The 23,305-nt window shown below is 42.5% G+C and overlaps 2 protein-coding genes across 16 annotated transcripts in view; one reads left to right on the top strand and one right to left on the bottom strand.

The window, feature by feature from the left end:
- LOC139390129 (nuclear receptor corepressor 2-like) overlaps window positions 1-4,214 on the top strand; it is a 129,834-nt gene extending 125,620 nt beyond the window's left edge. For 12 of the 13 annotated variants that reach the window (XM_071137304.1, XM_071137299.1, XM_071137306.1 and 9 more), the window contains one exon: window positions 940-4,208. In XM_071137304.1, the coding sequence (XP_070993405.1) occupies window positions 940-1,118 (179 nt within the window). In that variant the 3' untranslated portion in view covers window positions 1,119-4,208. Of the gene's footprint in view, window positions 1-939 lie in introns of all 13 variants that reach the window. The other variant, XM_071137310.1, reaches the window with a different exon arrangement.
- A 7,948-nt stretch (window positions 4,215-12,162) lies between these two features.
- LOC139389748 (refilin-A-like) lies at window positions 12,163-22,117 on the bottom strand. 3 transcript variants are annotated; one of them, XM_071136679.1, is made up of 4 exons: window positions 21,732-22,053; window positions 21,286-21,652; window positions 15,036-15,145; window positions 12,163-14,764 (listed from the first exon to the last, which is right to left on the bottom strand). In XM_071136679.1, the coding sequence occupies exons 2-4, from the start codon at window positions 21,496-21,498 to the stop codon at window positions 14,431-14,433; spliced, it is 657 nt and encodes a 218-aa protein (XP_070992780.1). In that variant the 5' UTR covers window positions 21,499-21,652; window positions 21,732-22,053; the 3' UTR covers window positions 12,163-14,430. The 3 variants fall into 3 exon arrangements, with proteins under 3 accessions (XP_070992780.1, XP_070992779.1, XP_070992778.1); XM_071136678.1 differs by having other exon boundaries at window positions 21,777-22,053; XM_071136677.1 differs by having other exon boundaries at window positions 21,286-22,117.
- Between the last annotated feature and the right edge of the window lie 1,188 nt (window positions 22,118-23,305).

Genomic DNA, 23,305 nt, shown 5'->3' with positions numbered 1-23,305 from the left:
TCTCACTGCACCTCTCACCTTCTATCAACATCTCATCTCTCACTTCACCTCTCACCTCTATCAACATCTCATCTCTATCAACATCTCATCTCTCACTACACCTCTCACCTTCTATCAACATCTCATCTCTCACTGCCCCTCTCACCTCTATCAACATCTCATCTCTCACTGCCCCTCTCACCTCTATCAACATCTCATCTCTCACTGCCCCTCTCACCTCTATCAACATCTCATCTCTCACTGCCCCTCTCACCTCTATCAACATCTCATCTCTCACTGCCCCTCACCTCTATCAACATCTCATCTCTCACTGCCCCTTTCACCTCTATCAACATCTCATCTCTCACTGCCCCTTTCACCTCTGTCAACATCTCATCTCTCACTGCCCCTCACCTCTGTCAACATCTCATCTCTCACTGCCCCTTTCACCTCTATCAACATCTCATCTCTCACTGCCCCTCTCACCTCTATCAACATCTCATCTCTCACTGCCCCTCTCACCTCCTATCAACATCTCATCTCTCACTGCCCCTTTCACCTCTGTCAACATCTCATCTCTCACTGCCTCTTTCACCTCTGTCAACATCTCATCTCTCACTGCCCCTCACCTCTGTCAACATCTCATCTCTCACTGCCCCTTTCACCTCTATCAACATCTCATCTCTCACTGCCCCTCTCACCTCCTATCAACATCTCATCTCTCACTGCCCCTCTCACCTCCTATCAACATCTCATCTCTCACTGCCCCTCTCACCTTCTATCAACATCTCATCTCTCACTGCCCCTCATCTCTATCAACATCTCATCTCTCACTGCTCATATTCAACTGTATCAAAGACCGGAAACCCATCACCTTTAAACCGTGTGAACTGCATTCTGCTGCCTATGGCATCATGATCAGTACTCAAGGATTTATTGTTGCTGTTCTTCCTCTTGCAGGCGCAACACCCTTCCCGTGTAACCCCCTGACCATGCGTTTCCCAAGTGGCATGCCGGTGTCAAACCCCTCCCCCACCCCCTCTGGACAGATAGGGGCTCAGGGCCAGGGCCGGTCCTGGGAGGAGGAGCCCAAGCCCCTGCTGTGTTCTCAGTATGAGACCCTGTCTGACAGTGAGTGAGAGACCCTGCCATGGAACAGAACAGCACCCGCCAACTAACCACCTCCACTGCTGCTGCAGGCACACACGTGACACACACACACACACACACACACACACACACACACACACACACACCATTCCACTCTACAGCTCCATCTCCACCCAGCAAGGGAGTACGACAGGACCTGACCTTTGGGCCTCCCATCTCACACAGCTGACTGACGATCACAAGCACCGATGGGGGTGTGCTGAAACACTGCTGCTCCGTGTGTTAGTGCTTCAGTGTATGCAGTCACTCCAGGACTACTCTAAAGGACAAATCACTTGGTTTTTTTTACTTCACTTTTTTCCCCTCTTACTGGCCTTATTGATACGGACACATCAACTCATGCGCTTGTTTGTATACTGTTCTAGTGTCTTCTACGGTTTGTGGAAGGGACTTGGTACGGCCCCATAATCTGATGCTCATGTGTTTTCATTTGGCCCGCGGAGTGATTCACTTGCCCTGGTCAAGGATGGATGTGTCCTCTGCTTGTACAGGAAGCCTGCTCTGTTCGGCCATGTCAGGGCTCTAAACGGGGATTCAACCTGGATCTTCAGCTTGGAGAAGCCTGCTGCCGCCTCTGACCAGCAAACCCAACCATAGTGGACATGCATCAGCACAGAAGTGTCTGTCTCTCTCTCTCTGTCTGTCTGTCTCTCTCGCTCTTTTGCCAGTGACCCCTTGGACAGGGTGTGAACCACACAGAGTTCTGTTTGGAAAGGTCTGCTAGGGAAGTGGTCTTCCTACACTGGGTCATTTCACTGTGCGGAGGGCAGGCGGACAGGCATGTAGCCAGGCATGCCATCTATTGTACAGTACTGTGGACACTGTGGAGTTCAGACGGCCTGTGTATTTCTACTACCGTTAGAATGCATCAGGTGATGGACAGGAGGAGAAAACCAACACAGAAAAACAATGTCTTTATTTTCTTTTCTCCTGTTTAAATCCAGTCAGTCCAGTCCTGTGTTTGAAAGTGAGCCGAGACCTTTAGTACTTTTGATCGTGAATGTTTTGATGGTGTCAGTTTATCTCTTATTTTCAATGATCTATCTTCGGGGGTTTACAGGGTATACATGCTGTCCATTGCTGATGTCATCATACACCTGAAAGGTTACTGGAGGACGGTGGTGGCATTATGGTCTCCAGACATCCAATCGAGAGAGCGGTCTGTGGGTGTGATGGACGGCACGAAGAGACAAGTGACACTATATCAACCACGTTTGTGTTTGTTGAGAATGTTTTTGGATGTTAAGCACTTAGTTGTCCATGTGTTCACAACGGCATTTTTAGGAATCTGTTTCGGGCAGGCGAGAATGGACTGGAGAAGACGAGTGTAGAGTCCTACTGTGGAGGCGTCCTCCTTTTAACATCTCTTTCATTTGGTCTTGCCACCGACATTCTTTAGTGCTCCCAAACTCCAGCGACAATCACAGTTCTAGTGAAAAATTACCTAGTCCGCTTTGAGTGGGTGGAGACCAACCTTAAAGCTGCTTTAGGGCAAATTTCCCAGCATCAGAGTTGGAATTTGCTTGCATTAAAGAGGTGACAAATGAAAGCCATCAATGTTTCTATGCCCCTTGGTCCATGGCGGTGCTAGCTGTGGCTGTAGTATGAGCCCTAGCTGGCCTGCTGGAAGCCCGTCTCTTGGAGGGAACTCCTAATGTCTCTAGGGGCTGCCTGTTGTGACAGTCTGACCTCTGATCTTTTACTGTCTAGAGGAAGAGGAGCTCTGCCTTACGCCAGGCCAGATGCACCTTCTTATCGAGACCTGATTTTGTACAGTTATAAGATATTTCTAGTGTTAAGTGCCATTTATTTTACATAATACAGTACTGAAGTTACCAAGTGACGCACAATTTTATTTTTCATTTTTTCCTATCATTTTTCTTCATGCCAGGGTTATACGTGTCCATGCAGGGAAATGTTGAAACCAAGAGCAGATGAAACGTCCTTCTTTTGATTTTTTTTCTAAATCTGTCACAGCCTTAGCTCTTAACTGTCACATATTCTGTCATGATCCTGATTCAGAGGAGGTTTAAAAGTCCAACAGTTGGTGTTCATTTACCATGTGTGATTTGAAATTTGTACCCATTTTAAAGGCCATCTCTTTGTTGTTGACGTGGTATATGACAGTGTTCATGGCTTGTATTGAGTGTCGAAGCAAGAGACGCACAGCTATTCTCAGTGTGACTGTTGTTGAGGGCGACTGCGGTGTGTTGTCCGGTCCACTAGCTGAGAGCGGGTTGAGTTAGTCATGATGGAGACTTGTTAGTCATGAACATGTGTAACAGTTGTTGGACTGCCTGTGCTCTCCTCCCCCTTCATCTTCACTGGATAATGTACCGCTTCTTACCCTGGCTACCTCAACTGGTCATGTTTTACATCTAGTCAGTCAAGGTGGAGGTCAAATTAGACGTTTTTAACTGGGCCCAATAAAACCGTTTCGGCCTCTCTACTTGTATATCAATTTACTTTTCATGAAGTCGTTGGGAGAGCAAAGTGACAGTACATTTTGACATGATAGGAAGACAGAACCATATCTACATTTTAGCTAAATAAATAGCAGAGGAAACTAGAAGAATCAGTTTGAAATGTACTGATGTGTATTTTAAGGATTTATATTTTTCCCCTCTGGTTTCTGTTTGTTCTTACACTGCTTGCTTTGATTACTGTCATGTCACTCTCCGTGCTAGAAGTTAGCCTTTCATTTGTAATGAACATAATTATTCAAGACGAACGATAAACGAATTAGTCGAATGGCCGATGCGATCCCTGTATTGTACCAGGGTGGGCGGGAGAGATGGCATTGACAAATGTTCAACCATATTGTGCATAATGATTTCTTTTTTTTATTATTATAACCCACTGTATAATAGCAAGGATTGTATATAGAACTGAAAAGATGTAAATATTTATGTAGCTTGCTGCAAGGTTGGTATTTACAGAAAAACTATTCGCACTGTTTAATTCTACATGCCCACCAGCAAGCTTTGTGGATAGCAGTGTAACAATGAAAATTCAAAAAAACACTGCCTTAATGTTTAAATAAAAAGCTTATTGCCATTGAAACTTATGCTGTCTTTTTGTGTACTTTGACTGTCATTTATTACAGTGTTAAATGTATATCCCATTGATTAGCCTATTTAATAGAGGTAGACTCGGCCATATGACGTAGATGCAGAAAGTAAACTGCGTAGTTTGTTGTTGCAGAAATTGACCAAGAGTGTTGAAGTGCGACACTCCTCTGCTGTTTTTAGTGCCCTGTCTACCACGTGAAGTGAACCCTTGCACATGCAAGGGTGTGTGTGAGAGCAACGTCTTCCATCTCGCTCATCTCAATGATCTGCGGTGCTGCTCATGGCAAAGTGATTTTGCTGAGTCTACCTTTTTAAAACGAAAGTAAAAGCATTAGACTATAGATGACGCAGACGGCTATCTTAGGGGAAACAGGAACTATGATCACAGTAACCTCATTCCCAGGCTCAATTGCTACTGCATGGCAGCCGGCCAGCTTACCGATCACTGTACCTGTACACAGACTATCTGTAAATAGCACACCCAACTATCTCATCCCCATATTGTTATTTATCCTCTTGCTCTTTTGCACCCCAGTATCTCTACTGGCACATCATCATCTACACATCTATCACTCCAGTGTTAATGCTAAATTATAATTATTTCGCCTCTATGGCCTATTTATTGCCTTACCTCCCTAATCTTCTACATTTGCACACACTGTACATAGATTTCTCTATTGACTATGTTTGTGTAACTTGTTTGTGTCGCACTGCTTTGCTTTATCTTGGCCAGGTCACAGTTGTAAATGAGAACTTGTTCTCAACTGGCCTACCTGGTTAAATAAAGGTGAAATGTGAAATAAAATAAAAGATTATGATCACAGTAAATACACTGAGTATACCAAGCGTATACCAAACATTAGGGACACCTTTTTTTATACTCCGTGCAGTGGAAACCAGCTACCACAAGTGGGTGCTAAACTCTTATTGGATGTGGGTGTTGTGACGAGGAGCTGCCTGCATAGCTTTGCCACACACCACTTCTCTGACACACTGAGTACCATTAAACACAGGAAAAGGAATGTCACATTGCCAATCAAATGATTGGTTAATGAGGGGGTTAAATGCAGTGATCTGAGGACATAAGGTCATCTATCCTTCACTAACTGTCCAGATCTTGTGATTTGTATTTTTTATATAGTATCCTTTATTATTTTCCCCTAACCCTACCACCCCTCCCCTAATTGGAGTACACTAATGGACAACAATACTTCTAGCTTATACATACTACATACATTTCACTGACAGTATATTTTCCATTGGTTTTCTTTAGTTTGTTTTTAGTCCCAGCCTTCTGCTACCCTCACCCCTCCCATATATCTCTGAACACCATCCAGTTTAGTTTTCTAGCTGCCATCTATTTTTCTACTGTCCTGTGATGTTTCACAAAAGTTCTGAACCTTTCTATTCTCATTACGGCTGTCCCCGACTAAAAAAAAATGTTGGTTGACTGGTCTTCTGACCAATCGATTGCTCAACATTTTTTATGTGTATTTTTCCAATTATAGACACCCTATGTGTTTTAATAAAATCAGCTATATGCATTGAGCGTGTCTGCTACTTTAATCTTACTATTTGATGCCTTGAGGGCGCCAAAGATCAACTGAATAAAAAAATAAAAAAACGTAACCTGACCCAACTATTCTCCTCCAGCTCCTGCTGGCTTTCGCAGATTCTGCCATTACTCTCCTGAAGTTGCGACAATAGGCTACAGGAGGAGTCGGCAACCTTTCTCATGTGGAATGCCAGTTATGGTTTTCATATGCACATCTTTGTTGAACAGTTTCATTTAATTTATAATAAAGTCTTCATATGTGAAAATCCTTGTCATGTGGTTAATCAACATGCTATCCAGATCTAAATTAAAATCACACAAACCTAAATAGTTACTTATATTGCCAACTATGTATGAATAGCCTACATAAAGCCAAGAAATAAAAACATTGCTGCCTACAGGTAGAACATATCCTGATAACAATAAATATCCTAAAAATCACATTTGCTACCCATGGCCTGTCTGCAATGAACTTGATACATTGTAACTATCAACTATTAACTTGGGTCTGGCCAGAAGCTTGTTCCCTAGCAACATTGTATAAAATATTCTGGGCCCTCAGTTTCCTGTGCCAGTGAGCTCGGGACAAACACAGCTGTAGGTTATTTGCCCAAGGGATATGAAGCAGTGCTTGACTTGAGCACCTGAATTGAGTACAGCACCTCAAATTGTAAAATGCTTGAGCTCCTGTTCCTCTTATAGTATATTAACTCCAAAGTATTGTGGAGCTCCTGCACCTAAATATAAACAGGACCAGCACCCAAAATGAGTACCGGAACCTATTTTAGTCCAATTCAAGCATTGATAAGAGGCCTATTTTATGACGTTTCCACTGTATCAGAGCATGATATTTTTCCCTTTCACAATGAGGGGATATCAAATGGGAGAGAGCTAGAAAGTTTTTTCAAATACATTGAAGTATTGGAATTCTCAAATGGATGTAAAAACAGACTTTGTTTGCTTGCTTTTTGAGGTGAAGAAAACATATTTGAGAAGCTCCACAGGTCATCAGTGGTGTGGCATCAACCCAATCAGAAATATTATCAGATCACCTAATGTCAGCGGTGGAAAAAGTATCCAGTTGTCGTACTTAAGTAAAAGTAAAGATACCTTAGTAGAAAATGACTCTGTTAAAAGTAAAAGTCACCCTGTCTAAAAGTAGCCTATAGGTAGCCTATAGTGACCTATAGGCCTAATTCTATGTATAATCAGGCCAGGTAGCCTATAGGCCTACTTCTATGTATAATCAGGCCATGTAGCCTATAGGCCTACTTCTATGCATAATCAGGCCATGTAGCCTATAGGCCTACTTATATGTATAATCAGGCCAGGTAGCCTATAGGCCTACTTATATGTATAATCAGGCCAGGTAGCCTATAGGCCTACTTATATGTATAATCAGGCCAGGTAGCCTATAGGCCTACTTATATGTATAATCAGGCCATGTAGCCTATAGGCCTACTTATATGTATAATCAGGCCAGGTAGCCTATAGGCCTACTTATACAGTGCCTTGGTGAAAGTATTCGGCCCCCTTGAACTTTGCGACCTTTTGCCACATTTCAGGCTTCAAACATAAAGATATAAAACTGTATTTTTTGTGAAGAATCAAAAACAAGTGGGACACAATCATGAAGTGGAACGACATTTATTGGATATTTCAAACTTTTGTAACAAATCAAAAACTGAAAAATTGGGCGTGCAAAATTATTCAGCCCCTTTACTTTCAGTGCAGCAAACTCTCTCCAGAAGTTCAGTGAGGATCTCTGAATGATCCAATGTTGACCTAAATGACTAATGATGATAAATACAATCCACCTGTGTGTAATCAAGTCTCCGTATAAATGCACCTGCACTGTGATAGTCTCAGAGGTCCGTTAAAAGCGCAGAGAGCATCATGAAGAACAAGGAACACACCAGGCAGGTCCGAGATACTGTTGTGAAGAAGTTTAAAGCCGGATTTGGATACAAAAATATTTCCCAAGCTTTAAAGATCCCAAGGAGCACTGTGCAAGCGATAATATTGAAATGGAAGGAGTATCAGACCACTGCAAATCTACCAAGACCTGGCCGTCCCTCTGAACTTTCAGCTCATACAAGGAGAAGACTGATCAGAGATGCAGCCAAGAGGCCCATGATCACTCTGGATGAACTGCAGAGATCTACAGCTGAGGTGGGAGACTCTGTCCATAGGACAACAATCAAGTCGTATATTGCACAAATCTGGCCTTTATGGAAGAGTGGCAAGAAGAAAGCCATTTCTTAAAGATATCCATAAAAAGTGTAGTTTAAAGTTTGCCACAAGCCACCTGGGAGACACACCAAACATGTGGAAGAAGGTGCTCTGGTCAGATGAAACCAAAATTGAACTTTTTGGCAACAATGCAAAACGTTATGTTTGGCGTAAAAGCAACACAGCTGAACACACCATCCCCACTGTCAAACATGGTGGTGGCAGCATCATGGTTTGGGCCTGCTTTTCTTCAGCAGGGACAGGGAAGATGGTTAAAATTGATGGGAAGATGGATGGAGCCAAATACAGGACCATTCTGGAAGAAAACCTGATGGAGTCTGCAAAAGACCTGAGACTGGGACGGAGATTTGTCTTCCAACAAGACAATGATCCAAAACATAAAGCAAAATCTACAATGGAATGGTTCAAAAATAAACATATCCAGGTGTTAGAATGGCCAAGTCAAAGTCCAGACCTGAATCCAATCGAGAATCTGTGGAAAGAACTGAAAACTGCTGTTCACAAATGCTCTCCATCCAACCTCACTGAGCTCGAGCTGTTTTGCAAGGAGGAATGGGAAAAAATGTCAGTCTCTCGATGTGCAAAACTGATAGAGACATACCCCAAGCGACTTACAGCTGTAATCGCGGCAAAAGGTGGCGCTACAAAGTATTAACTTAAGGGGGCTGAATAATTTTGCACGCCCAATTTTTCAGTTTTTGATTTGTTAAAAAAGTTTGAAATATCCAATAAATGTCGTTCCACTTCATGATTGTGTCCCACTTGTTGTTGATTCTTCACAAAAAAATACAGTTTTATATCTTCATGTTTGAAGCCTGAAATGTGGCAAAAGGTCGCAAAGTTCAAGGGGGCCGAATACTTTCGCAAGGCACTGTATGTATAATCAGGCCATGTAGCCTATAGGCCTACTTCTATGTATAATCATGCCAGGTAGCCTATAGGCCTACTTCTATGCATAATCAGGCCAGGTAGCCTATAGGCCTACTTATATGTATAATCAGGCCAGGTAGCCTATAGGCCTACTTCTATGTATAATCAGGCCAGGTAGCCTATAGGCCTACTTCTATGCATAATCAGGCCAGGTAGCCTATAGGCCTACTTCTATGTATAATCAGGCCAGGTAGCCTATAGGCCTACTTCTATGTGTGCACGTCCTTACTTAACATTGACCGGAGCGCTCCAAACAAAAGACGATGACTACATTGACAGTACTCGAAAATGGAATTCAATCAATCAACTTATTTCTCACAAGGGTCGCATAGGTTGTGCACTCTGCGAACAATGTGTCCACTCAGACAATGAGAACAGGAAGACTGGAATAATAATATTGAATGCATTAAAATTAAATGACCATTAACCAAAGTAAAAAACATTGTATATTAGAAATTGTAGGAATTAACAGTACATGTACTACTGGTGATATATGTAATGGGGAATTGATATACACTAACAATCAAATGCAAACAATTCACACATTGAAGTTATAAAATAATGAATGTGCACAAATTGGTGGGAGAGAGCATTCTGCAGAGAGAAGTGCATTGTGCATCTTGGTGCATGGTCAATCTGACGTCTGCATTGCCATGCAGCACTTCATATGGCCTCAGCAGATGTCAGGGCATTCATACTTCTTGCGCTTCCAGCTGTTGTCCTTGACAAATAAAGTGGAATTTAGTATTTTCTGGTGGATTAAAATGAAATTGCAACCATTGCTTGTTTTAAAACAATCCGGTTCAAGTCCAGCTTCTGGCTGGGCCACTCAAGGACATTCAGAGACTTGTCCTGAAGCCACACCTGTGTTGTCTTGGCTATGTGCTTAGGGTCATTGTCATGTTGGAAATTGAACCTTCGCCCCAGTCTGAGGTCCTGAGCACTCTGGAGCAGGTTTTCATCAAGGATCTCTCTATGCTTTGCTCTGTTCATCTTTCCCTCGATCCTGACTTGTCTCCCAGTCCCTGCCGCTGAAAAACTTCCCCACAGTATGATGCTGCTGCCACCACCATGCTTCACCGCAGGGATGGTGCCAGGTTTCCTCCAAACATGACGCTTGGCATTCAGGCCAAAGAGTTCAATTTTGGTTTCATCAGACAAGAGAATCTTGTTTCTCATGATCTGAGAGTCCTTTAGAAGGCTTTTGGCAAACTCCAAGCGGGCTGTCATGTGCCTTTTACTGAGGAGTGGCTTCCGTCTGGCCACTCTACCATAAAGGCTTGATTGGTGGAGTGCTGCAAAGATGGTTGTCTTTCTGGGAGGTTCTCCCATCTCCACAGAGGAACTCTGGAGCTCTGTCAGAGTGACTATTGGGTCCTTGGCCACCACCCTGACCAAAGCACTTCTCCCCTGATTGCTCAGTTTGGCCGGGTCGGCCAGCATTAGTAAGAGTGTTGGTGGTTCCAAACATCTTCCATTTAAGAATGATGGAGGCCACTGTGTTCTTGGAGAACTTCAATGCTGCAGGCATTTTTTGGTACCCTTCCCCACATCTGTGCCTCGATACAATCCTGTCTCAGAGCTCTACGGACAATTCCTTCAACCTCACAGCTTGGTTTTTGCTCTGACATACATTGTCAACTGTGAGACCTTATATAGGCAGTTGTGTGCTTTTCAAAATCATGTCCAATCAATTGAATTTACCACAGGTGGATTCCACTCAAGTTGTAGAAATACCTCAAGGATGATCAATGGAGACAGGATGCACCAGAGCTCAATTTCAAGTTTCAGAGCAAAGGGTCTGAATACCTATGTAAATTAGGCATTTCTGTGTTCTTTGTATACATTTGCAATAATTTCTTCAAACCTATTTTAACTTTGTCATTATGGGGTATTGCGTATAGATTGATGAGTGGGGAAAAAACATTGAATCGATTTTATAATAAGGCTGTAACGTAACAAAATGTGGAAAAAGGGAAGGGGTCTGAATACTTTCCGAATGCCCTGTATGGTTAAAGTACTTAGCTTCTTCTTTCAAAAATATTGTTTGGTGAATCATGGATGACTCCGAGTTAATAAATCCCCAGGGGGTAAGAGTGAACTCTAGTAACCTCCTGAAGGTGACTAACATGAATTTGTTCCTCCCTTTAGGGACAAAAGGTCGGCCATCATGGACTTATAATAGTATAGTAAATTCTTATATGGAGCACTTTTGGATCATACCAGAGCCATATATTTATTTGGTCTAAATAGATGATGCCATCTACTCTAATGTTGCCATGTTTATCCCTCTCTTCTTCTCTGCTGGGACGACCTACAATTTCACCACTGACTAGCTAGAGGAACAATTGAGAGTAGAGCTTTTAGTTGTAAAGTCTTGGTTGGACCCAAGCCCCAGTCACAGCTCCTGTGTGACGTCTTAATCCTGTCTGGTGCTATTAGCTTCAGTGTGAGGGAGGAGGTGCTGGTGGATTTGTGTTACTGAGGAGACCATGGGGTTCTGAGGTACACACCCAACCCCTCCTACGTGCCCTATGCAATAGGTGAGAGGAGATCTGCTGTTATTTTAGTATCACTTGGATATTTAGGATATTAATAGGATGGATTAATGGGACAGAATAATGCTTGAGTTTCTTGTTTACGGTTTTTAAAAAAATAGTAAAAATCACCAGGAATTCAGCTAAAAATGTGTTTAATTTAGGAAAGCTGTTCAAGTATTCCCATGAATAAAAAACTAGACTTGATTGTGTCTCAATATAATCAAGGTATGAAATTATTATTATCATATACAATCTCTTTGTTAATTATGTTCCAGCCCCCCGCCATCCACTCACAAAAATTGGCCCACTGTTGAATCTAGTTGCCCAACCCTGCCTTAAAGCATGAGGCAGGGCAGAACCTTCAACAGTTAAGAAGTTGCGCCACATTTGATGTGACCCTTTCCCTGGCGCGTTATGTCTGTGGAACTTTCTTTTCCCTGTACTGATGCTGGAGAAATTATATTCCTTTCCTTTGTGGTTGAGATCTTGATAATAGAGCTTATGCATTGTTTGTTACGGGCCCTCTCTTTAACTTCGGACATGCCGTGGGAATTCTGTTGTGAATTGAAGTTAGGTTGTCTACACTGCAGCTTTGTTCCAGGATTTTAGGCTCTTTCAATATACTGAAAAGGAAATGCTGAAAATACACGTGACCATAGTGCAGTTTGGGTTTTGGTATTTGGTCTTTTATTCAATTAAAAGATTTTTATTCAATTAAATATTTTTTTATTTTCCCAAACAAAAAAGATTGACACAGGAAATATACAAAAATATAAAGAGAATTATGAAGTGCCTCGATGCCACATATACAACAGGAAAGTATTTTACAAGAACAAAATCAACCGTTAGGAAACACTAACATCAATAATTAGAAAGTATCTTAAACAAAACAACCAAATGCTTTGAAACCCTTCGACTTTCATCACCTCAAACATATAACTCATGACTTCTCACATACCTTCTGCACATCACAGAAATCCACAGCAATCTTTCCACTGAACGGCCTTTTTCTGTACCAGCCACTGTAATACCTATGGTTCAAACCATCAGTATTATAAAGTTGCTGTTGCACTTGTAACATTTACAGTAGACCTCATTACTCAGAACATCTTGACCCTTAAGAAAGCCTCCAAAACAGAGCCTCTTCACTTTCTCTCACTTTCTTCTGTCCATATTCTTTAGTGTATAAAACACACCTTTGTCAATTTTCAAAACCTACATTTTTTTCATTACAAAAGTAGCTCAGGATGTAAATTAAAAGTAGAAAATGCAAATTTTCTATGAAATAAAGTAGAGAGAGAAAAAAAATGGAGGTAAGAGATCTGAATTCATAATACAAGGTTGAATATTTACCAGGTTCCATAATCCATATATATAAAATAGACTAAAAAAAAATGTTGTGAGCGAGATCAGGCAATTCTTAATACAAATAAGAATTGATATTATTTTCCTACAACACCTGACAACTGTGAATAAATCTAAGCCACCCATTTCACTATCCTGTATATAACAACAGTGTGTTGGAGAGAGTAACATGTTTGGATTTTTATGGTCGTGTTTACCAGTCTGCCAAACAACCTGGATATCAGAGGCTAGAGCCATGTCTTAAAATAGAAATGTTCCTCAGGTTTTCCCAGCTCTGCTCTCCCTCCTCCTCTCTGGCTCCAACTTTGGCATTTCCAACTGGCAGGTTGACTTGTAGTTATGGCAGCGACAACAAGCATCTCCTTCACCAGAGGCAATCTATAACAGAAACCTAGACTCTCTGCCTGCTGTTGAAGGTGCCTCAGACTCCATTTCTGATTTGTTATAGAAAATGGCATGGATAATGTGATATATTCATTTAAAGCTAGAATCCTTAGTTGCTACATCCATTTTTAGACCTTTAAATTAATGATATATACACCCATTGATTCTTGAAGAATATAACTTAGAAATGCCTCATGAACTTAGTTCAACTGTCATACCCCATCAGAACCCTAAATACAAGCTTCTTTTACTCCAATGCTTGTAAACAATGTAAACGTAAACACTGTAAAGCCTCAAAACATGGTGTAAACTAGTCAGTCTTTGCATCCATGCTCAGTCTATGAATTTGTGGTTACATTTCTCCAGGCCCATCCCTCAGCTTTTTACCAAAACACAGTGGCCACTTTGTTATTGTTTCACTTAAGGATTCTAGCTTTAAAATGCCCCAGTGTCTATCAGACTAAAAATACACATTCTAGAGTTTGAGGTCACTAATGAAGATGTGGTTTGGTGTCTGTCAAAGCAAGACGCAAAGCCGCAGAGATGAGTTTGTCGTCACTGGGCATCTTTTGAGAGACGACAATGATGTGCTCGTGACACCCGGTTGTAGAGCTAATGCAGGAGTCGTGTTTGAGAGTCTGATGAGGATGTGTCAAAGACATTACTTACAACTAGGGTGAAATCATCTTTGTAACAAAATCTTTGGTCCAATCTTTTGGTTTCCCCCACCCTTTTCAGAATACCCACAATTTACACAATGTTAAAATAAGTGCAATCAAGCTATTAGACTGCTTTGCACGCATCTGTGTGGAGTCACATGTCAGCTTTTGAGCATGAATATGTCCATTTCTATAATGAATCTTTACAGTCAAATAAGGTGTGTAACGTGGTACCATCAACCCCCAGAGTCATGCTCAACTATCAGAGGTGTTCCTGGAGAGAAGAGGCTGCAGACTGGCTGCGCTCTGCCTCACAAGACAAATTAACATGAAGGACAACTCATTAAAGGCCTTTGTGATTCGATGTACTCCCCCCTACAATATTCCTTATACAGTATGCAATATTACCACCCTCTGTGTGTCAGTCTATCAGTCTTCCTGTGTGTCCACCTGTCTGTCAGCCTCTGTGTGTATCCAATCCACAACAGTAGGAATGGCCAGGCAGGTCAGGTCTGAGATCAGGTTTAGAGGTCCTCAGCGTAGATGATGCAGGGGCTGCTGTCCTCGCTGGACTTCAGCTGGACGGTGGAGACAAACCACCGTTGGGAACCCGTAGCGTTGTAGTTGAGTGTGGTGCGGTAAGTGTTCTTGGCATGTTTGGGGTACACAATGGTGGTGCTTTGGTAGTGCAGGGGCCTCTGACGTGGCTCTAGGTACACCTGGGACTTATAGCGCCGCCAGGTGCAGTTCTGCACGGCCACCACCATCTCGCTGTAGGAAGTCACCGTGGGAACGGGAGCGCAGTACACCTGGTCCCGGTAGTGCCTGTCTGAGTCGTACTTCACTTCAGAGTTACACCTGGAGAGTATAACCAAAAACATGGGATTAAGTGTTGAAGTACCAAAGTACTTTGACGAGTAATACATTAAGTAATTGATTAGATAGGAAATAGTATAGAAGCTGATCACTAGATGGCGCTGTTAAGAGGTGACTACTGAGTAGGGTAGAGAAAAGCTGCCTTCAAAAAGCCTGCTGCATCAACCTGTACATTAAAAAGGCAATTACATAAGTCCATTAAAACTACAGTAAATGCTTGTTTATTTGTGTGGTTTGGTGAAGGGTCACTCACTTGATCTCTGTTTCAGGTTTGGGGTTGACCTCGATGCTCTCACCAAAGAACACAGGGTACATGCGTGTCCTCAGGTCCGTCCCCGTTGAGTTCAGGAGAAGGTACGGCAGCTAGGGGAAGATTAGTTGAGGTTAGGTAGGCCATTTTTATAAATCCATCACAGCACCCTGTTAATGTGTAAAAATGAACCTACTGGTGGTGAGGGAAGTAAGTTGGCAGAATCCATTCTTCAGGCAAGAGTGGGTGTCAACAGACTGTCCTGGGAGATCCCACTACTGATACACTACTAGTGCTCTCTACCTAATATAGAAAACAGTTTATTTAGCTGGCAAATATGCAGGCTCTCAATACACCTAGAACAGGACCTCCCACATGAGGAGTTCTGTGCCATCTCCCCCAGCATTCACACAACACAGCGACAATAGCTGAGCAAAGCCTGGCTAGAAAGAGTAGGTGATGTCTACACAACAAGTAGCAAAAAGAATAGTACACCACTTCCCTTTCTCATTCAGATAATTACATAGAGGGACAAGGCGATATGAAGTGTTACAGTCGCTGTAAATCTTTTTTTTTCACTGAGCCCCCACAGCAGCCTAGTGGTATGCTTCAGAAGGGACTAACAAAGCCAGTCAGCCAGCCGGCCTGTCTGCATGTGTAACTGAGTGGGTTAGCTGAGAGCGTCACACCGCCTCTGTGTCTCCTGGACCTGGGCACGGTCACTGCTCAAGCCATCAGAACCGCTCTGCTCCCCTTCACTAAATCACCCCACAGAGAGCTTCCAGTCTAGCCAACATGGTGGTCCAAGACAGGAGAGGCTACTGTCTGTCTGCACTATACAACAACCCCTGTCCCAGAGGACACATACATGAAGTTCATTTGATTTCAATTGACTCTAAAATGGATGGAGTCTTGTAGTCAGTGTTGTCAACCTTAGGGCACTGTATGCATCTCAGAGTTTCTCACATACAGTACAGCAGAACACAGTATAGGATATGACAACCTGGTTAGACTATGTAATCAGAGGGTCAAATACCTCTGCTCCAGGCTTGGATCACTTCTTACACCTATCAGAGAGACCCTGCGAGAAGGCCACTGCATTGGGACTCTGCTGTCCTGTCCCACCATCTGCCTAGAGACCAAAGTCAGAAGCACAAAGCCATACACTGTAGCTACCGCTTCTGGAATCAGTTAGCAAATTCTAAATCCTTTGCCAACTATGTTCAGTGCTGCTGCCTGAGCCAAGAGGCAAGCATGACGTCCAGTCAACATGCCATTCAGACAATACACGTTTCGTTGAGAGTTTAAGATGTCAAACTGATGCTTTTAAGTGTAATTATGGTACCTCTCCAAAACACAAACTTCCTGAATTCTCTCTCTCGTTACAAAAGTTTAGATAGAGCAAAGTTGTTACGTTAATGTTCAGATGCACGTCTCTCCAACCTCACCTCTCCCTAACAGCTCGGAACAAGCCAAAGGCACAGCAGAGGTGCCGCCCAAATCGCTTTGCAGCACACAGCTCACGTCTTACTCAAACCCCCAAATCAGCACCCAACAAAACCTCACTCAGGGCTGTACTGTACCCCCACTTAACCTCTGCTGTAACCAATAACCATGCTACCCTCATTGCTGTTAATCCCTGTAAATTGATTCATTTCCACTGTGTGCTGCTGGCACAGTGTGGCATCATCTCATTAAAAGAGTGTGATTGGCTTGTCTTTTGTTCTCTGGCTGGAGCAGCATCCTGGCTGTTTATCCAGGGGAATGCATTTTGTTGGCCGCCTTTGAAAGTATAAACATACTTGTGAATGTAGGTGGGCTCCAGGCTAGGGGCCCCTCCATCTACTGTACCCAGGCAGCAACAGCACACATACGGAACTCATTCCCCGGAAGCACAACTCTACCCACCCAGTCAATGTAGTGTGCAGCCAAGCACAGGCTACATACAGTACAATAGACACTCAATGTGCAACTGTCACACAATCGAGGTAGATCACGAGAACCTGGAGTCAGGAAAAACTCTGCCCATCATCATCATCATCATCATCACACAGTAAACTGCTGACTGAGTAGAGAGAGTAGAGGTCGTCAAGTTCCAGCATCACTATGAATATCATCTCTAAAGCTGGAACTGGAACGTAATGACACGGGTCTCCTTTCTGTCCTACACTCTAATCCAGCGATAGTTATAGCCCTGACTTAGCTCCTTGACTGGGCTGGAACTAATCTACACCCCCCCCCCCCCAAAAAAAAAACATGTTAGCTCAAGTACCAAAGTGGTTATACAGAGACAGGGAGATGGAAAGTAATCATATTGAGCTATAACCATCTAATAACCAGAATGTAATGTTGGGGTTTTACTGTGAAATAGAGTAATGTCTTCACAAGGGGATCCAGTTGTCAGCGCTGAGCTACAGTAGTCAATCCCTCTGTTGAAAACCTGCTAAATGTCAAGTTCAGCGTCTTCAGTGTCTAGTAGTAACCACAAAATAACGACATTTCAACACGGTTTATGCATCCATAGTATATATTTAGCAACAAACACAGCGTGTGTGTGTTAGGGTTGTCACCATACCAGTATTGTGATACTCAGAGGTATCGTGACAAGGAAACAAAGCATGAAGTGGACTAAATTTGGAAACAAGCAGCCTGACATTGTCACCCAGAATCACATGTTTATAGCACACAACAGTTTAGATACAGCAGCTACAACGAGTTTAGTCTGCCTTGTGTTTTCCTTTTTGCCATGGAAAATCAGGTATAGCAGTATCGCGATACTGGTATTGTGACAACCCTAGTGTGTGTGTGTGTGTGTGTGTGCGCGCATTCATCTGTGTTTAAATTCAAATGCAGAGGTAATGAAACGCTTATGCAACAGCCTGCAACTGCTCTTGCAAGCATGTGTGTCTCAAAACTAGAACTTTGGGATTGTTCTTAGGTCACATACAAAAACCACCACAAGATTAGAACTGCGGAAAAACTCTTTATGCAAGTGCATGAATGTCTGCCACTGCCAAGCATGCACGTACTGTATATAAGCTCAAACTCACATACAAATGCTTTGAAAGCCTTTACTAATGGAATGGGTTGATTTTTTTTCCACACACACACACACAATCCCATGAAAGGTATTGGAACCAAAAGCAGATTCAGCCCCTATCAAAGCTGCTTTTATGAGGAGAAACCACAAAGCAGGGGAGCTCCACCAATCCCCACATCCAGGGGATTAGAACCATATCTCCTTTCAGGCCTCAACAAACCAGTGTCACGCAACTCCAGTCTACTGTATTGTACTGCATGTGGCGTAGGCTGCTGGCTAAAAGCACATCAAAATGCCATCTAGACCTGTATGAACATGTTCCTTTGACAGTTAAATTAGGAGTTAATAGAATCGACCTTTGTTCCTCAATGGGATTACTACTTTTCACTCAAATCGTAGCAAACGATTGATAAAACAAGTTATTCTTCTTAACCAACATTACACAAATTGCATTTCTTGATCAAATACACTGAACAAAAATATAAAAACGCAACATGTAAAGTGTTTCATGTTTCATGAGCTGAAATAAAATATCCCAGAAATGTTCCATATGCACAAAAAGCTTCTCAAATTGTGTGCACAAATTGGTTTACATCCCTGTTTGTGAGTATTTCTCCTTTACCAAGATAATCCATCCACCTGAATCCATCCACCTGACAGGTGTGGCATATCAAGAAGCTGATTAAAAAGCATGATCATTACACAGGTGCACCTTGCACTGGGAACAATAAAAGGCCTCTCTAAAATGTGCAGTTTTGTCACAGATGTCTGAAGTATTAAGGGAGTGTGCAATTGGCATGCTGAGTGCAGGAATGTCCACCAGAACTGTTGCCAGAGAATTGAATGTTCATTTCTCTACCATAAGCCGCCTCCAACGTTGTTTTTAGATAGTTTAACAGTACGTCCGACTGGCCTCACAACAGCAGACCACGTGTAACCATGCTAACAAAGGACGAACACATCCTACTTCTTCACCTGTGGGATCGTCTGAGACCAGCCACCCAGACAGCTGATGAAACTGTGGGTTTGCACAACCAAAGAATTTCTGCACAAATTGTCAGAAACTGTCTCAGGGAAGCTCATCTGCGTGCTCGTCGTCCTCACCAGGGTCTTGACCTGACTGCAGTTCAGCAACATAACCGACTTCAGTGGGCAAATACTTACCTTTGATGGCCACTGGCACGCTGGAGAGGTGTGCTCTTTATGGATGAATCCTGGTTTCAACTGTACCGGGCAGATAGCAGATCGTGTGTATGGCATTGTGTGGGCGAGCGGTTTGCTCATATCATCGTTGTGAACAGAGTGCCCCATGGTGGCGGTGGGGTTATGGTATGGGCAGGCATTAGCTACAGACAATGAACACAATTGCATTTTATCAATGGCAATTTGAGTGCAGAGAGATATACCGTGATGATATCCTGAGGCCCACTGTCTTACCAATCATCCACCGCCATCACCTCATGTTTCAGCATGATAATGTACGGCCCCATGTTGTAAGGATCTCTACACACTCACCAGACATGTCACCCATTGAGCATGTTTGGGATGCTCTGGATCTGTGTTCCCACCAATATCCAGCAACTTAGCACAGCCATGGAAGAGGAGTGGGACAACATTCCACTGGCCACAATCAACAGCCTAATAAAGTCTATATGAAGGAGATGTCATGCTGCATGAGGAAAATTGTGGTCACACCAGATACTGACTGGTTTTCTGATTGACGCTCCTACTTTTTTTTTAAGGTATGTGACCAACAGATTCATATCTGTATTCCCAGTCTTGTGAAATCCATAGATTAGGGCCTAATGAATTTATTTAAATTGACTGATTTCCTTCTATTAACTGTAACTTGCATTGACATTTTTGTTCAGTATCATAACAAATAACTTGTGTGCCCTTTCCCAAGTGTGAGGCACTAGACACACTAGAGCTATTTATTGGGGATTTCATGCCAAAGCATATGCCTATATGGGCTGTCTAGTTTCCAAGCTGGCATTGGCTGCTGTGAGAAAGTACAGCCAGGTTAAAAGGTATTTATACTGTTTGAGTAGAAGCAGTGTGGTCGACTAGAGGTGATTGACCTGAGAGTTGTCAGTAACGGCGACCACAACAGACACAAGGAGCTAATCACAATCCCACTGTTTTGTCCCCTCTCCCATTGCTACCACCACACATACTCACACATTGACCTAGAGTTTAAATGTTCTTTACATTCTGATCTTTTATTATTTCTTACTGTTGCTGCATTGTCGAGAAGGAACCTGCAAGTAAGCATTTTGTTGGACGGTGTATCCCATGTCTATCCCGTACATACAACTGTTTGTTTCTATGGGTTACGTCAACCGTGGGTTGCCATTGACTTGCAAAGTATTCCATCATGAATGGGACAGACAGAGGGATGGTTGACATCCTCTGTGACTCTTGTAACATTCCTCCTCGACTATATATGGTTAAATATTCGCTCAAGAGACAAGAACATATCAATACAATTGATATTCCTGAGATGTTTATATTTTTCTTGGAAAGTACACAGGTTGATGCTTATCCCTTTTATGAAACATTAACAGGATGTTTTGAACACTGCTTCTCTTTTCTTCGGTGGAAAGTTAATTATTACAGATGACAAAATCCCTGCAAACAATGGCATCCGTTTTTACAGATGAAATACATTACAACAGAGGAACTTAGTTCATTTCTGGTTATTTTTCACCCAGTCCTTAAAAAAAAATGTACAACACATTTGTTTCCTACATGTGTGATCTGAGGAAATGCCTATCAATATCAATGATCTTTAACACCTTGTTCAGAATTGTTTTAGATTCAGGAATCCAATGAATATTCCAGTGAAGCCATGTCAATCCATTTAAACTATTTGATTTCTAAAGATGATGCTTCATCAGAAAATGTCTAGGCCTATGTGTTGCACCAGTGAAATCCCTGCAGTAAAAGGATTACCATATGTTTATGAGTAGGTAGGCAATATATGCTAGTTCATGTTTCTCTCCAAAACATTAATAGACTTACGTACACGACGGTTACAGCAACTGACACATGGTTTAACAATAGTCATCAGAGGCTAGATAGGTGTATTTCTCTCTTTTCTTGATCATACAAATTCAGGGAGTTTATCTGCTTTTTATGGTGAATTGTGCACAATGCGCAGAGCCAGCAGCACTTGTAAGCTACCAAAACAAATGATCAACTGTTGCTTACCAGTTTGCCTTTGCTCTCCTTTTTATAGTATCCATGGTTCTCGACTGGCGTTGAACAACTCCCGGAGCGCGACTCGAGCAGACCTGGAGACAGCGAATAGAAGGGCGGACTTGGACTCGGAGGGAGTCCCGAATCCGGACTGTCAAGCAGTCCCTCCCGATTCTTTCCTTTCAGACTATCATCCATAGCTTGTAAATGTAGGTGTCCCACCATTTCTGGGAGAGCTCAAAACAAAAACCAGGCGAAGGCACTCAATGCGATAATGGGTCAACTAATTTTCTAGAAAGACTGCAACCGAAAATGCGCACAAATCCCTTCATTCGGAGACGGGGAATCCCTGGTAAAAGTATTCGTTTAAAGCAGATTTCTGAAAAAGAACAAATTGCAAAATAATTTCTGAATATTGCCATTCCATTATAAAACCATAACTTTAATTTGCCACGTACTTATCTTGTCTTTTTGTGCCAGTATTAGGCCTATCATTCACAGACCTTTGACTTGTTATCCTCAGGTAACGGATTTCTCCACCAGGCCGTCGGTAAACAGTATTTTCGTCAAAACAAATACTCTCAAATAATTTTGACAAGCGATAAACTCAAATTTAAATTCCAAAAACTCCGTCACAACTAACCAGCAACTCTATAGTGTCGCTCTATAGTCCGTAATCGACCCAAAGAGAAATTAAATTCATTTTTTTAATCGCTCCCTGTAACGCCGCAGTCTATCTGGTAGTAATCTGTCCGTTTAGAGCTCTGCGCTGAACTGAATAGCCGGATCTCGGAGAGGTCCCTCTTAATGAGCCTGACAGCATTTTTGCACCTGGAGCAAATCCAGCCCTGATGATCTGGATCAGTTCCAGACACCGCCGACAGGGAGAGCACGTACATCCTCACTGCTCCTCCTAGGCTGGTTGGGGCTGTCTGACTGATACTGACTACACTATTATAGCATACTGTACTATAATACTGTCATAACCTAGTAACTCAGGGAAAGTGGGATTATTGTGAGGGTAGCTATACAATAAAGAAAGCATGTCGTGAATAGCATATGAGCTACAATAAGCAGTGCAATTTACTACAAAAATTATTGATCAATTGTGTTAATTTCATGCCTTTAAAATGTATAATGCACCATCACTCTAAACTCTTGTGACCATATCATGCATGTATACATTGAGTTGTTTGTTTGGCTGTTGTTGTTATATTCTACCTTTCTGTGCATTGTTTCTGTTCTCTATTACCGTGGAACAAATATCCAGAATGCCAATCAACTCTGGCAAGTCCCCTAGAGCCAGATTAAATGAGGTGAATGTGTATCATTCAATGGAAATACCTGTCCACTCTTCTCACAGGATAGAAGCAGCACGACGAGACTGGACTCTGTAACCCTGTAGGCTGGTGAAGGAGGAGATGAAGACACAACACAAAGGTATTCAGTGGAGTAATTACTGTATTTGCAGGTTGACATGACCAAAATCAATGTCCCAACAGTAATGCTCATTTGGAAAATGCATTTGCATTTGGTATCTTATGCCAGCACCTGATAGTTTGCATGACCTATTTTCCCTTCAAATTGTGTGTGTGCATGCATGTGTGTGTGCATTTGTGTGTGCATACTGTATAAATATCTTGCCCAGTATATTTCAGGAATGGGTGGGGACAGGGTGGGAACGCTGTATGTCTCCCAGTAACTATATGAGTATGGAGCTACCGAGGAGCTGAGAGCTCTAACCGTCAGGATAGTCTTCACAGTCCAGCAGGATAAAGAAATGAACCCTTGTTGAAGGTTTCCCCCAGACTAAATGTCTGTGCCCCCATAGGCATACAGTTACTCTTACCAACATCAACCCTGCCAAAATGGAAATCAGACCATAAATACACAATTCAGAGCATCAGTGGAGTGAGTGTGTGTCTAGGGAAGTTGATTGTGTTGATGGTTCAGCAGCTCTCCATGGTGATTCCAGCAGATTGCCAGGAAATCATGCATGATGTGTTTTGGGGTCCTTATAAAACTATGATAA

This window comes from Oncorhynchus clarkii, chromosome 30 (assembly GCF_045791955.1).
Source record: "Oncorhynchus clarkii lewisi isolate Uvic-CL-2024 chromosome 30, UVic_Ocla_1.0, whole genome shotgun sequence".
Lineage (NCBI taxonomy): Eukaryota > Metazoa > Chordata > Actinopteri > Salmoniformes > Salmonidae > Oncorhynchus > Oncorhynchus clarkii.
Note: the sequence above shows the minus strand (reverse complement) of the source record. Positions and strands in the feature narration are given on the sequence as shown.

Coding starts and splice junctions, on each gene's coding strand:
- LOC139389748 (XM_071136677.1), bottom strand. CDS start 21,498: ATGGTGGGACACCTACATTTACAAGCTATGGATGATAGTCTGAAAGGA. Junction 15,146..21,285: donor AGGAGAGCAAAGGCAAACTG/GTAAGCAACAGT, acceptor ATCTTCCCCTAG/CTGCCGTACCTTCTCCTGAA. Junction 14,765..15,035: donor AAACCTGAAACAGAGATCAA/GTGAGTGACCCT, acceptor TATACTCTCCAG/GTGTAACTCTGAAGTGAAGT.